The 13,394-nt window shown below is 37.8% G+C and overlaps 1 protein-coding gene across 1 annotated transcript in view; it reads left to right on the forward strand.

Annotated features, from left to right (window-relative positions):
• The first annotated feature begins 5,296 nt into the window (after window positions 1–5,296).
• The window catches only part of ABCB11 (ATP binding cassette subfamily B member 11), a 45,197-nt gene continuing 37,099 nt past the window's right edge, over window positions 5,297–13,394 (forward strand). The window contains exons 1-5 of the mRNA XM_086615979.1: window positions 5,297–5,372; window positions 9,314–9,335; window positions 10,747–10,794; window positions 10,890–10,938; window positions 12,159–12,400. Coding sequence (XP_086472105.1) covers window positions 5,297–5,372; window positions 9,314–9,335; window positions 10,747–10,794; window positions 10,890–10,938; window positions 12,159–12,400 — 437 coding nt within the window. The remainder of the gene's footprint in view (window positions 5,373–9,313; window positions 9,336–10,746; window positions 10,795–10,889; window positions 10,939–12,158; window positions 12,401–13,394) is intronic.

A 13,394-nucleotide genomic window follows, 5' to 3' on the forward strand; every position in this document is an offset into this window, starting at 1 on the left:
ACATTAGTCAAATTTAAACCCTTCATTAGATGTCAATGAACTGTAACCGTTGTGACCGCACGGTTATTGACCCAGGTGCAAATAGCCAATGCCCAATTTAAAGATTCAGTTCTGACAAATGGGTTAGAATAATGAAAACATGATGTGAAACGGTTGGGTGCTTCACTGACTAATTGAACAGGATCTTCGTAATTTGTTCTGTGATACGAAATTTTTCACAGCCGTGGGTGAGTAAAAAGATCTATCATGTTTAATGTTTCAGAGTTAACTGATGAAACTTCCTGAACTGAAAGGTACCTGAATTGTTCCTTCAGAAAATTTAAGCCAAATGCTAAAACCCCTTTGCACAGTTAGTGGGTTGTTGTGGGGTTTTTTTGTTGTTGTTTTTTTTTTTTAAATGAGACTGTTTGAAGAGCAAGACATTCAAGTTTTTTGAAGCAAAATGTTTTTTCTGTTTGTAGGCTAATATCTCAGCAACCTGGTTTTAAAGAAAATAAAGGATAGTGCTTTCAGGGCCAATTTTCTTCCCCCCCCCCCCCTTTAAGTTACATGAAGATCTGATCTGAATAAAGATGAGATTTGAAAAGATTTCAAAGGGCTTTGGATCAGGTCCTAATGTTACTTCATTTTGTAGGATATGTTCCTTTGTTAGCATTTTCCAAGTATTACTTGTTTAAATCTGAATTTTGAGTTCATTAAAGATTTTTATTTATCAAAAATCCAGCAGCCATACCTTAATTGGCTAGAGTAAAATGCTATTTCACTTTATTGCAGTTTCTGAGGTATTCTCTGCTCCTAGCTTGTATTTTGCACACACAGGGGTAGATGGGATGATCTAATGCCTTGTATTATTTCTGATTTCTATTATCTAAATAATTTTTAATGCAGACATCAGCAACAGTATTTTACAAGATGTTGTAAGTGATCTCCAGTTACGCGTTCAGACTCTGAGGAAGGTTATTTTAATATTCTACTACAGCATGCTAATCTGCTATACTGATCTGTTTAAGTCAGCTAATGAATGATGCCTGGACAGGATAGTGTGTGGATACTATTTGAGGTGCCCCGCTTTAGAAAATATAGGAAAAATGTGTTTCCTTTCAAAAATGTGGAACAACAATTTTATTGGAAAAGTGACATCATTCCAGAAAGTTTAGCTCTAGCAAGTGTTTGTAACTAAAATTCATATTTAAGTCTATCAACCATTGAGGGTTTTTTCCACTTTTCCTATTATTTAAAACTGCATCAACATTCAGGCTTAAAAAAATCGGTTGTAAAATACATTTCATAGTGTTAAAACGTAGTGTCGGAGCGAGCACTGAAATGAGACTTCCCAGCACGATGTTCTATACCAGCATTTAAAGGACAGATTGATTTTTACAGTGTTCCATTACAAAATTTTCTGTAGATGTTATGATTACAAAGTCACATAATAAATAGCCGAGAGAGAACAGGCAGAGAGAGACTTTGCTTTGCTTTACTTTTGTCTTCTCCATCAATTTTAACATTTTCCATTATCTTTCTGAAGCAGAAATGCAGTGGGGTTTTTTTTTTAAACTTTTCATAGCTTTTCACTGGGAGCCACATTTAATAGTATGGTTCAGATGGTTTATATCACTTAATTTAAATAGGTTTATACTTCTGTGAAGTTGTAAAGTATTTTAAAGCTGCCGGAATGTGTGTGTAAATACCACCCTTAAAGTTTAGATGTATTTCAATAACAGAACATGTAGGAACATCGCTTCATTACTCCAGCAGAACATGTTTTCATAATCCAGGTTACATTTCCAGTTACACTAATTTCAGTGTAAAATCAGCAGTTTGGCTATTAGCTCAGCTTTCTTTATACAGTTCCATTACTAGTGCACTAAACAGAGCAAAGCTGTCAGTACTAGATCTAGAAGCAAACGATGGCTTTGTGTTTAAGGACAAATTTCTAGTAAAATTACCATTGTGATGAACTGTTTTTGCAGAAGAAAGCATGAGTGTGTCGTTGCAGTTGATATCTTCTGGATATTATTAATTCAGCTGATGATGCTTTAACCATTTGAACCAAAAATCTGAAAAGCTTTAACAAAGATACAAATATTGTGATTTGATTACTTTTCTCACATTGTTGGCTTTCTTAGAAATTTATTCATTCGTGGTTTTTTGTGTCCTTCCTGAAAACAAATACTTAGGGTAAAAAAAACTTACCAGCCTTAGGCCAATTGCATATTTAAGTTGTATGTTCCTTAGAAACACGTCACTGTGAAGGGTTCTCCCGGCTGTGCTACTGCTATCAAACTTCTTTGTAAATGGCTCCAACCTCACAGCTGAATTGACATAAACAAATGAGAATGTGATCACTGACAAAACTGCCAAAAATGAGCTGGCTGAGAAACTTTCTGGAACTTTAGGTTGATTTGAACAACAGTTTTTGGAGATCTTCTATTTGAGACTATTTCAATCAATCAGAAATAGCAAAAAAAAAAACAAGAGGGAGGGAGCAGAATAACTGTGTTTTCACTGAAGAAGTGAGTGAAAATTTTTTTCCCACTTGGGGAAAATTGTCGCTCTCATCTTCAGTGAAAACATAATCTCAAGGGACTTAAAGCTGCCAGGAATATATGCTTGCTCTTTTTGGGAAGCTACGTTTATTTCAATATAAACTAAATATCATCTGGAAATCAAGCCCTTGTTAAATCCTCTTCCATATGCTTGATGCAAATCCAGCTGAAGTGAAATTTAATGATTTGTAGGCAGGTCCCATGTGAAACAGTGATACATATGTGATGCTTTCTTTTCTTCCAGGTCAGAAGCAGGTGTTGCATGCTTACTCTGTTATGTAAGAGAACAGAAAGAGAACTTGGAAATGTGCACACAGTAGAGACTTTAACTAAGGAAGTACCATAGCTTGATCAGCCCATTTGCCATCTGTCTCAGAGAATGGAAAAATTATAATTAAGATCATAACTTTTTTCACTGTATGTGGGGATGAATTAAAAGCTCCTGTGATTCTTGTGATGTCCTGTGAGATGTCATAAGTGACTATTCTAGTCCTGGCCAGATGTTTTGCTATTGCAGTGGTGATTTGGCTTTACACATTTACTTAAGGAGAGAATTTGGGTAACAATTTAGGGGGTCGCAGAATGTGAGGGGGTCAGAATTTACTCATCAGCAGATGAATAAATCATCTCTGCTCATCAGAAACTTTTAAGCAGGTAAAACCACATCCGTAGAGTAGCAATCAATGAACCGATGTCTAAATGAATGGACGTACTGAATGAAGTTCTGCAGAGGTGTCTCTTGCTTCTGGTATCATCCAGTAATATTGATAATGATGTGGATTACACAATGGAGAATACCCTTATTAAATTTGATCATGACATAAAAGGGAGGACAGACTGCAGATATGCGGAAGAACAGGACTAGAAGTCAAAAATCTCTTTAAGAAACAGGTAAAATGAGCTGAAGAATGTAAGGTGCTATTAAATATGGACAATAGCAGGAAGGATTAATCAACTGAGGAAATATAATTTGGAAAGCAACTGGCTCTGTAGCAAATTGTTTGCAAAAATGAGTGGCTTTGTTGGATTACAAACTAAATGTGAATCCACAATGTGATACTTATGTTAAAAAACCAAATGTCATACTGGGTTGCATAAACAGGAATACAATCCGTGAAACATGAAATAATCCTTCTCCTTTGCTCAGTGTTAGTAAAACTGGTGCTGTGGTGCTGTTATGCAGTCATCGCTTCAAGAAAGACGTGCTAGAATGCAGAGGAAGCCAGTGGAAATTACCAAAGGTTTAGGAAATACACCCTAACAAGGACAATTGAATGAGTTGCTTTCTTCGTCTGAAGAGGGAGACTTTCTAGTGTTATTCAAATAAATACAGCCTACTTTACAAAGTGGAAAAGAATTATTCTGTTCCATATCCTTCACAGATTGCACAAAAAGTAAGAAGTTTAAAATATGACAGATTAGATTCAGTTTAGACATTAGGAAACAAGTATTTTGGCAATAAGGATAGTGAAGCACTAATTGCCTGGGGAGTTCTTCAGGTGTCTTTGATAAACATCAGTTAAAATGACATAAGAATAATTGAACTTAGCCTTGGATGCTTAGAATTAATCAAGAGACTTTGGCCTTTCCAGCCTAACCCAGTGATGTGCCAAGAGAGGCACACATGAAATCCAGAAGAGGATAAAAAAGAGAAGGGTTTGTTTGGGAGTCAGCAGCTCTTGAAAGCCAGTTTGGAGGGAAAATTACCAAAAATGAAAGGCTGGGACTTTATGGGAAGTGAAATTGTTAAAAGTCACGTATGCATCCTGAACCACTGGACTGGCTCCTGTCACGTTGCTCCATTTGGATCTAGGAATGAGTATACTTCCTTCACCCTCTGGCAGTTTCAGAGCCGAGCTGCTTCTCCGCCCGTCCCGCTGGTGCGGAGCTGCCCAGCTGTGGCTCATCGCACAGCTGCTGCCAATAGGGAGGGTTTGGGCAGTTTTAGTACTATTAACAGAGAAGAAGAGGTTCCTTCAGAGGGCTAAACTGGTAAAAACTCAGCTGGCTGGGGAGTCAGGAGGTGTAACACCATCTGTGGAAAGGTGTCTTTTACACAGAAGACTTGTGTTATTTGGGCAAAAGATGTTAAAGCTTTGATATCTGAATGCGTTGTGATATGCTTAAAATGAGAGGTTGTGAGAGGTTTATACAGAAGTATAAACACACAAATGTTGATGTTTAGTGACTGGAGTAAGGTTTTGTGGCTATGCTTTGGGGTACATTACATTAACAAAGGTGTGGGTGAGGTGACCGGTGATGAAAGGCCGTGTTTTGGAAGGGTGTCCGCAGCACTTTTCCCCAGGTGCCACCTCGGATGCCAGGCCTGCCCTGCTCCTCTGGGCGGGCTTATTCCTAACTCGTCGCACTGATATGCCAAGCAGACAGCGTACATGAGAAGAACTAAGGAGACAAAGTTAACACTTTTTTGTTAAAGAGGCACTTTGGTGAGGCAAAATCTGCTGGTAGGGCCAGTTTTGGCACCCAAGGTGGCACCTGGGGAAAAGTGCTGCAGGGTGAGCTGGGCATGCCTCTCCCAGGGGTTCTACCACTCTGCAGTTGCACTCTCTCTGGGACATCTATGCTGTCATAACTTGTGCTGTAATCAGTGGTATAATGAGGGCAAAACTGAGGTGAGCAGGAGTTTAATGTAATATTGTCCTATGTTCACAGACAAATGTATGCTGATACTCTTTTTTTTTTTTTCCCCCTCTCTTCAGGACTTCTGATTTAAGTAACTAATCATCATGTCTGACCCTGTTGTTCTGCGTAGCATCAAGATTCTGGGAAAGGATAACTATGCTTTTGACTTGGATGGCAAATGTAAGAAGCTTATTCTTTAGTCAGGTCCTTATTTTATAAACCCTGTAAAACAGGTGGTGAGTGGCCTAAGTGGAGCAAATAGACTACAGAATACAAAGCAAATCGTCTGTGGAACAAATATAAAGTTATGTGGTACCTGCTGTTATGGGTATGCTGCCTGCAAAACAATTTTTCTGTAAGAACTACGTAGAACAATCCCTATTCATGAATAGTCTTTACTTATCAGCCTGCAACTTCACGGTATGTACCCAGGTTTTTATACTCAGCACTTTAGTGTACAAGTAAAGGGCCTTTACTGGGGAAAAAACCAAAAAGTTGTCTTCCATAGTTTCTAGAGGTGCTTTCAACAAACACATGTGTCTGTAGTTGTATTAGGCAGAATTCTTATGAGCTATTTCTGTGTGAATATATGCATTCCTTCTCATCAAAGCTTTTCCTCTTTTCTTCTATTTTTCCCTTGTAATGAGCACTTTTCTGTTTTGCCAATCCAAGTGCAACAAAAGTCAAGGAGAAACATGAAAAGAAATTTCTAAATATTTTGAGTTCTGTTTAAAAGACTTGAGAAAATCAGACAGAGAGAGGGGTGTTAAATTTTTATACTGAATGTAAGGTACAAAGGAAAGCAAAACAGTGCACATAATGAAAGATAAATTGCAATGCAATACAATGTACATGCACCTTATGTAGAGGAAAAAGGGTTCAGAATAGGATTCCAGCACTCAGATATCACCACATTCCCTAAGCATACATGCATTTTGTATTTTCAAATTCCCTGACAGCTGTGGCCTAATCCTGGAAGCATTTAAGCTTTCATTAAAAACATTCTCCTAGAACCCAATGAAATGCTGCAGACCATGCACAAAATAGCCCATGTACTAAACATGGGCCTTACAGAGATTTACAAACTCTTAATTTCACCTGCTTCATCACATAAGTGCTCTCAAGTCAGCTCTGAACAAAACACAGCTTGAGGAGGAGGGATGCTTTTTTATCTTGTGTTTTTTTTGTGTTTGGTTTTTTTTTTTTTAATTCATTAGATGTATTGTTATAACAATTGAGCTGGATAGTGATAGACTATGCAGTTTTATTTCACTTGAAATACTTTATGAAATATTACCTCCAGAAAACTGGAGACTCATGTTGAAAGACCGTCCCTCTCTCTTGAAACTATTTTTCACCAACGAAAAGAAATCAAAGCAAACCACACCAGACTGAGTCACAGTGAATTTTTTTCCCTTACCTAGACAGCAGCTCAGGTTTAAGGCAGTCCAGCCTCAGCCTCTTTTGTCCCATGGGAACCACACATCTGCCTTTTGTAAGGTACTTGTGGCATGCCTCAAAATTCTTCATGTGACCATGTATATAATGAAATTTCAGAAAATAATCAAACTTTTTCATCCTTTATGACTGATTTTTAATCAGAGCCCTCTTCAAGCCTCTCTCCTTGGTATCTAGCAGCAGAGTATCCCAGCTATAAGTTGATCTGTGATGTCTGTTATTTTTAAAACTTAGTAGTTGCTGATTGATGCTAAGTCTGTATTTCAAATCTAGTATCCTTCATTGTTCGGGATTTCTTTCCAATCTTTATCTGTAATAGGATGTCTTATAGGACTGTGGGCATAACAGTACAGTTTGAACACATTTGGAGTATCCAGTCCGAGCTTGGACTAAGCCTTGATTGTGGTTATCTTTGTAGAGACTGACTGATACCTGCAAATGAAAAGCAGCTGTTCCATTAGAAGACAGTACATGTGCTTTCTTTGGTCTGACATTAGAAATTGAACAAGAGCTTCACATGTAGAATGTGTTATCTTCCCACCTTCTGTCTTTCTGTGTTAGCCAGATAATTCCTTTGGCTTTAATCATCCTCATCAAATCTCCTTCACTTGACTGAGATTATTCTCCTACACTAGATAATCTCTTATTCAACAGATTCAAAGGCCTGTTTTTGTTAGGAACTTCCAATCTATTATTATAGCTGATAAGAAGATAGTGTAGGAAATTATTCTCCAAATAACTTGGTTGTGTTCTTAAAATTAAAGTTGGCATGCTAGATTCTGTAGCTGATTTTAAAGTCTGCAACACAGCAGCAGCAACCTCAGCTCCATGACTGTGAAAGAAACCAATGTGAACATTTCTGAAAGTCTGTTCTCTCCCCAGTACATTGCTGCTCCAGCACGCTGCTCTGCACCCTGCTGGAATGAGCAGCCACCTGCATGCTGAAGCAGTACAGATCTCCCCACTCCCCTTCACTGCTGTGTTTTGTTTTGTTTTTAAAACTTCTCACTTAGGCTGCTAACTGAAGGCAGTTTTAATGTGTGGGGCATTGTGGACTGTAATACTGGTGGAGAGGGGGGAGGAACAATGAGAAAGGGAGTGAATAGGCAGAGGGGCATGTCCTTCTACTTCTGAGACAGAAAACTGTTCCTCTCTTCCAGCCACTTAGAACTTCTTCCAGATTGCCCAGATTTATCTAGCTAGTTTGAGGGGTTCTTTTTTGTCTGCTAGTTTGTCTTACGTACTTGTCACTTTTACTTGTAGGATTTTGGCAAAAGCCTTTCTATTGGGACCAAAGCTATTCCTCTTTTCTAAGTTGAGGTTTTTTTTGGCCTATTCAAATGGGTTTGCCTCTGGTTTCTCAGTTTCTTTGGAAATGCACTGTGTTTTCTGCTTAATGTAGTGATCAGTTTGTTGAATTGCTAGAGCACCTTTCCCAAAGCAAACATCATTGCTTTAAAACCCTTCTGGCATTCTGCTGATTGATCTCTTCTGCTCTGTAATCTCCAGTGAGGTTTGTTTCAATGACCACCTTTTGTGCATGTCAGTAAGAATTAGCCCTCCTTGAACACCATATCTGTAGATGTGGTTAAGAGCCAGCTTTAATTGAGAGCCTTTTGAGTACAATTTTTCATCACTTGAATCAAGAATCAGATTTCCTCAGGCTTAACTTTTACTGTGTTCTCACAATGCCAGTAAAAACTCAAATTCTTGGCAATGTTCTTCAGCTTTTCCTTGATTCTGTGCTTTTTTCAAATTGGAAAATTTCGTTCTTAAATGACTTAATTCCTCTTTCATTTTTTTCTGAGCATTCAAAGATTACTGTAGCTTTTTTCTTTAGAGTTAATAAATTCATTCATCTTCCCTACATTCTTTTCTTTTCAATAAAAATTATGTTCTGTCTTCCTTTTCTATTTTGTAAATTATAGCAGTCTGAACAGTTACTCATCTGTTTCTTTCTTCCAAGTTAACCATAGGTAACGTCATTCCAAATTCTCCTCCTACATAAAAACTGCGGGCTCACAAGAGCTGGCCTGCAGTTCGTCACACCCTTGAATAGCCTTTATATACTCTTATTTCCCTCTTCAAATTCATAGATTAGGGTTTCTTCATCTTCAAAGAATGCTTATTTTGCTCTCTAAATTGATCAGATCTCTAAATTGACCCAGAAAGCTATTTTACCAGACTCTTTTGTTCCTACTATTTTGCAGTCTCTGAGTTGTTTGAAGGCAAGAGTGAAGAGCTACCCCTCCTCCTTTCAGGGAGCATGGATAGACTGCTAGTAGAGCAGTATTCCTTGATGAGACAGTGTCGAAGAGAACTACTTGAACACTAGCAAACAGTTTGCAATGAAAACTACTTGCCTTTTGGCAAGTGTCCTGAGTGATGCATTCAGTAAAAACCATTTTGTCATCTGGAAGATTGAAAACTTGAGACTACTTCTTCAAGAGAAAGGAGGCATAAATTGATATAAACTTACTGGGGAATTTTTGGACCCATGTCAGTTTGTGCCCGTGACCAGATGTATCAATGGGAATAAGATGCTTATAACTCAGGAATGACCAAGTCCCACGGGGTTCTAGGGTTTATTTTTCACGTCTACAGAAGATTATGTATTTTAACAATAATTATTAACTAGACTGTGCATTTATTTTCCCTAACAGGTAACAGCTTCAAGAAATCAGAGTAAGTCATGTACAGAAACAGAACAATCAATATTTCTAGGAATATTCAAAGGAATGAATGTCATCGGATCAAATTGACATATTTATAGAATATATGATATTTAATGAAAAGCTGTTCGCCAGGAGTTGAACTGCCTTATTTGATACAACTGACACAGGTAGACCAAAACAGACCCAGAAATTTTTAAAAACAACAAGTAATGGCAGCAAAATATGGTCTTTGTTCTGAAAATGTTTTTGGTATTCAAATTCTTCAGTGCTTTTAGTTTGAGGAATTAATTTTTCAGGAATTTTAATCAATCTTGATTAATTTCTCTTAAGGCTTAACTGTGAGACTTTAAAATAAAAGGAATTAGCTTGCATCATTTGAGGTCAGATATTAATGTTTAAACGTAGAATTCTAGATTGGTAAAAGCTGAAATGACTTAGAGACCTTGACTTTCAGTTATAATATCTGAGAGGTGGATGCAGTTAAGAGCCTCCATCTTCCCACATCTTGGGACAACTCTGTAGCAGACGGACATCCTAATGGGTGCTGTAATTTGTGCTAGCTCTTTCTGACACAGTGTACACAGTCTGAGGACTACTCCTAGAATGAGGAAGCAAAAGCGTCTCTTAATTTTGTCTTTGTCAGAGAGCACCAGCCCAGTATTCGGGGTCTGCCATGGTCCTCGCACCCATCTTGAAACCCAAGTTCTGTTGGACTTTCACGTGTAACACACATATGGTCCTACTTACTACACATATGAAGTTTCCTTAAGGCTTTCTAGGATCTGTTTTCTGAAAACTGTTCATGGCAAATATATTTTGAGTTCATTTTTTTCATTTAAAAAAATTTCCAAATTCAAAATCCCTCCTCATTCATCACCGAATGTACACAGCTTATGGTTACTTGCTATAGTATGGATCCCATCCATAAAGGTGCAAGTAGTCCTTTAGATTTTAACTGATCATACAGAATAGCAACACATAGTGTGAGCACTGAAGGTAAAACTGTGTGGTAGGATGAGAGATTCTACTGCCACTGTGGACATTATGAACATACAGGCAATATAAGAGGCAATGAGAACAGGTCCTCCTCTCTCTGTCTTAAAGAAGGACTAGCCAACAATTTGGATGGTAGGCTTTTCTCTAACTGACCTCAAAGAACCCACAATCTACATAATATCAACAGTGTCTAGAGGAGCTTCTTATGAAACAAAGAATAAACCTTTAGATCGTTTTAACCTAACCTCCACTCTAGCCCCAGCCTAAAATTTAAAAAAAACCATCAAATCACTGGTTCCAAAGAAATCTGAAAAAAATAGCTTGTCTCTTAAAATTCTGGGCAAAATGTCTCAAATAGAATGTAATTTCAGAGAAGTAACCAAGAGAATAAAATAACTAATGTAAAATCTTATCCTTTTTACTAGGAATTTCTATACATATGAAGAACCTTTTATAGAGAAGAAAAATGAAAAGTGAGTTAAGTTCAATTCTGTGTACTATCTTTACATATAGATCAAAATATATACTAAAATACAAGTTTATAATTTTATGTTTTCTCTTCTTAAAGGTCATCAGAAAAGAAAGAAAGCAGTATTCGTGTTGGATTTTTTCAGCTGGTAATGAAAGCAATGGCTATAAATATTTTATGTGTATTGTGCCACAGAATAAGTGACAATAATCTATATGGTTGTTTTGGGGAATAGCTGTCACTAAGCCAAACTTTTCAGAATTAAACCATTTGGCATGAAACTCTGCCATTAAAATCAATGGGAATTCGCCGGAACCCTTTGTCATTTTGTCAGCTTGGTATTGATTATCGATATTTGTGTCACAATTGCCTATTAAACACATGATATTGAACCTACAGGTAGATGTGGGGAACAGAGCAAGATGCACAGCAGAGATCTGGGTGATCTTGGTTAATTCTTACTTCTGCCAAATTTTGCTGTGTGATATTTGGCACATAATTTAGCTCCCTTGTAACTGCTCCATGGGTATTAGAAGACGTGGTAACTATAGAAACTTGAGAAGGCACAATACTGTATGGTATGTCTAGCCTTTGATGAGTCTTGGAATCCCATAGAGTGCATCTAAATTTTAAAATTAATGTAGTAGAGAGATGTCCAACCCAGCAGCATGCAGCTAAGAGGTTTTATTGCTTCTATTTTGCATGTAGTCTAGGTAATTTGCTTGTAATGTGTCCAAACTAATATGGTCCTGATTGTAGTACTAGGCTAGTGCAATTACATCCATGTGGCTTGTACTCTGCCTAGCTCAGTATCTCAGCTCCCAGTTGAGTGGAGAGAGCAGCCTGTCCACGCAGAGGGCTATGTCTGTCAAGCGGAGGGGTTTGAATTCTGTTGGCTTTCTACCACAGCACCCCAGACTTTTGAGAAATTGGCTCACTCTATTCAGAGGCTCTGCATAATGCCCTAAGGCTTTTTCCTCCATTCCCTCTCCCTCTGTCCCCACAGGAAATCTGCAAAGCAGACATATATATGAATTATGATTACTATTCTTAATCTTTTAGCTAGTTTCTGAAATGATGATAATGTGGAATGATATTGAGCTATTAATGTTGTATTATAATACATTCATTCACATGGTCAGATTCTGCTGTCAACTATGAGGGAGCTCGTAATAATTTATGAGATTGTAATTACAGGTGCAATTAGATTAGATTAGAGAGAGAGATTTGTCTTCTTTCTGAAGATAATTCTGAAATTTAAAGATAATGATTTTTTATCTGATCCACCTGATAAATGATTTATCAGCATACAATCAGCATGAAGGCTGCCTCTCAGCAGAGACCATTTTTTTTCCCCTGTCTCTTTAGTTTCGATTTTCTTCATCTATGGAAATTTTAATGATGGCTGTTGGTAGTCTCTGTGCTGCTGTTCATGGAGCAGCCCAGCCAGCTGTGTTGCTTGTGTTTGGTGCAATGGCAGACACATTTATTGAATATGACATTGAAATGCAAGAGCTTAAAGACCCAGGCAAGACATGTGTAAATAACACCATAGTGTGGATTAATGGTACAATTCATCAGAATGAAAAGAATGCCACAGTAAGATGTGGGTAAGTAGTAGATGTATTTGTCTCTTTTCCTTTATTATTATGGCTTGTCAGAGAATGTGTTGCTAGTGAAGGTCCAGTTCAGCCTTTAAACCTTACGTTTTCTATCCATAAGGCAGAAAAGTGGCATGGTTCTTGCTGCTGTGTCCTGTTTCTGAGCTGGAGATATTATCTGGAGGGAGGGGTGGTCAGCTCGGGTCTTACTCATTCTGATTAGAACTTAGGTACCTATAGGTGCTGATGACTTCTGAGCAAGTTAGCTAAACTTTAGTCATTGAAGAGAAACGAGTGCTTCTAGGATGCAATTCATCTTAGCTTATGGAAGATGTCTAAGGCAGGTCAGATGAAGTTACCTGTAAGAGAGCCTGTTTCTTGCCGTTAACTATAATAAATGGAGTCCAGATGATTCATTCAGATACAGATACCTGTCAAACCCAAATTCGAACCTTTCCTAAGGCTCATTTTTCAGTGTATCATTCCAAGAGTTTTCTGATCTCTGAGTGACATTTAATTAGATATTTAATTAGAATTAAAAGTTACTTGTCTAAAGGTCTCTGAAATTCAGAGCACGTGAGAAGTGATTCACGTTCCTAGATGCAGGTGCTGGGGCCAAATCATTTGCTCCAGGCTGTTCAAGCCAGCCCTCCAACATGGGGCTGGCAGATAAAATACAGGATTTGCTACAGACCTCTGTTCCTCTGAAGCAGCAGCTACGCACCAGACAGGATATATCAAAGCATTAAAAATGGTACTGATATTTGTGTCAGGAACCTGAGTTGTTTCCATTATTGTCTTTTGCAAGATATCAGGTCAGGCACATAGCGTTCCCTTTCGGCTTAAAATGTCAGCGTACCAAATTCTGGATAAATGCAAAAAAATTTGCTGTCTGCAGGGTGTTTTAAAAAAGTTGTCTAAAAACATAACCGATAACTACCTGAAATGCCTATTTCAAAGTAATCTAAATGCAACAGCAGCAACTCAGTGCCCTTCACTGATA

Source organism: Tauraco erythrolophus, chromosome 8 (assembly GCF_009769465.1).
Source record: "Tauraco erythrolophus isolate bTauEry1 chromosome 8, bTauEry1.pri, whole genome shotgun sequence".
Lineage (NCBI taxonomy): Eukaryota > Metazoa > Chordata > Aves > Musophagiformes > Musophagidae > Tauraco > Tauraco erythrolophus.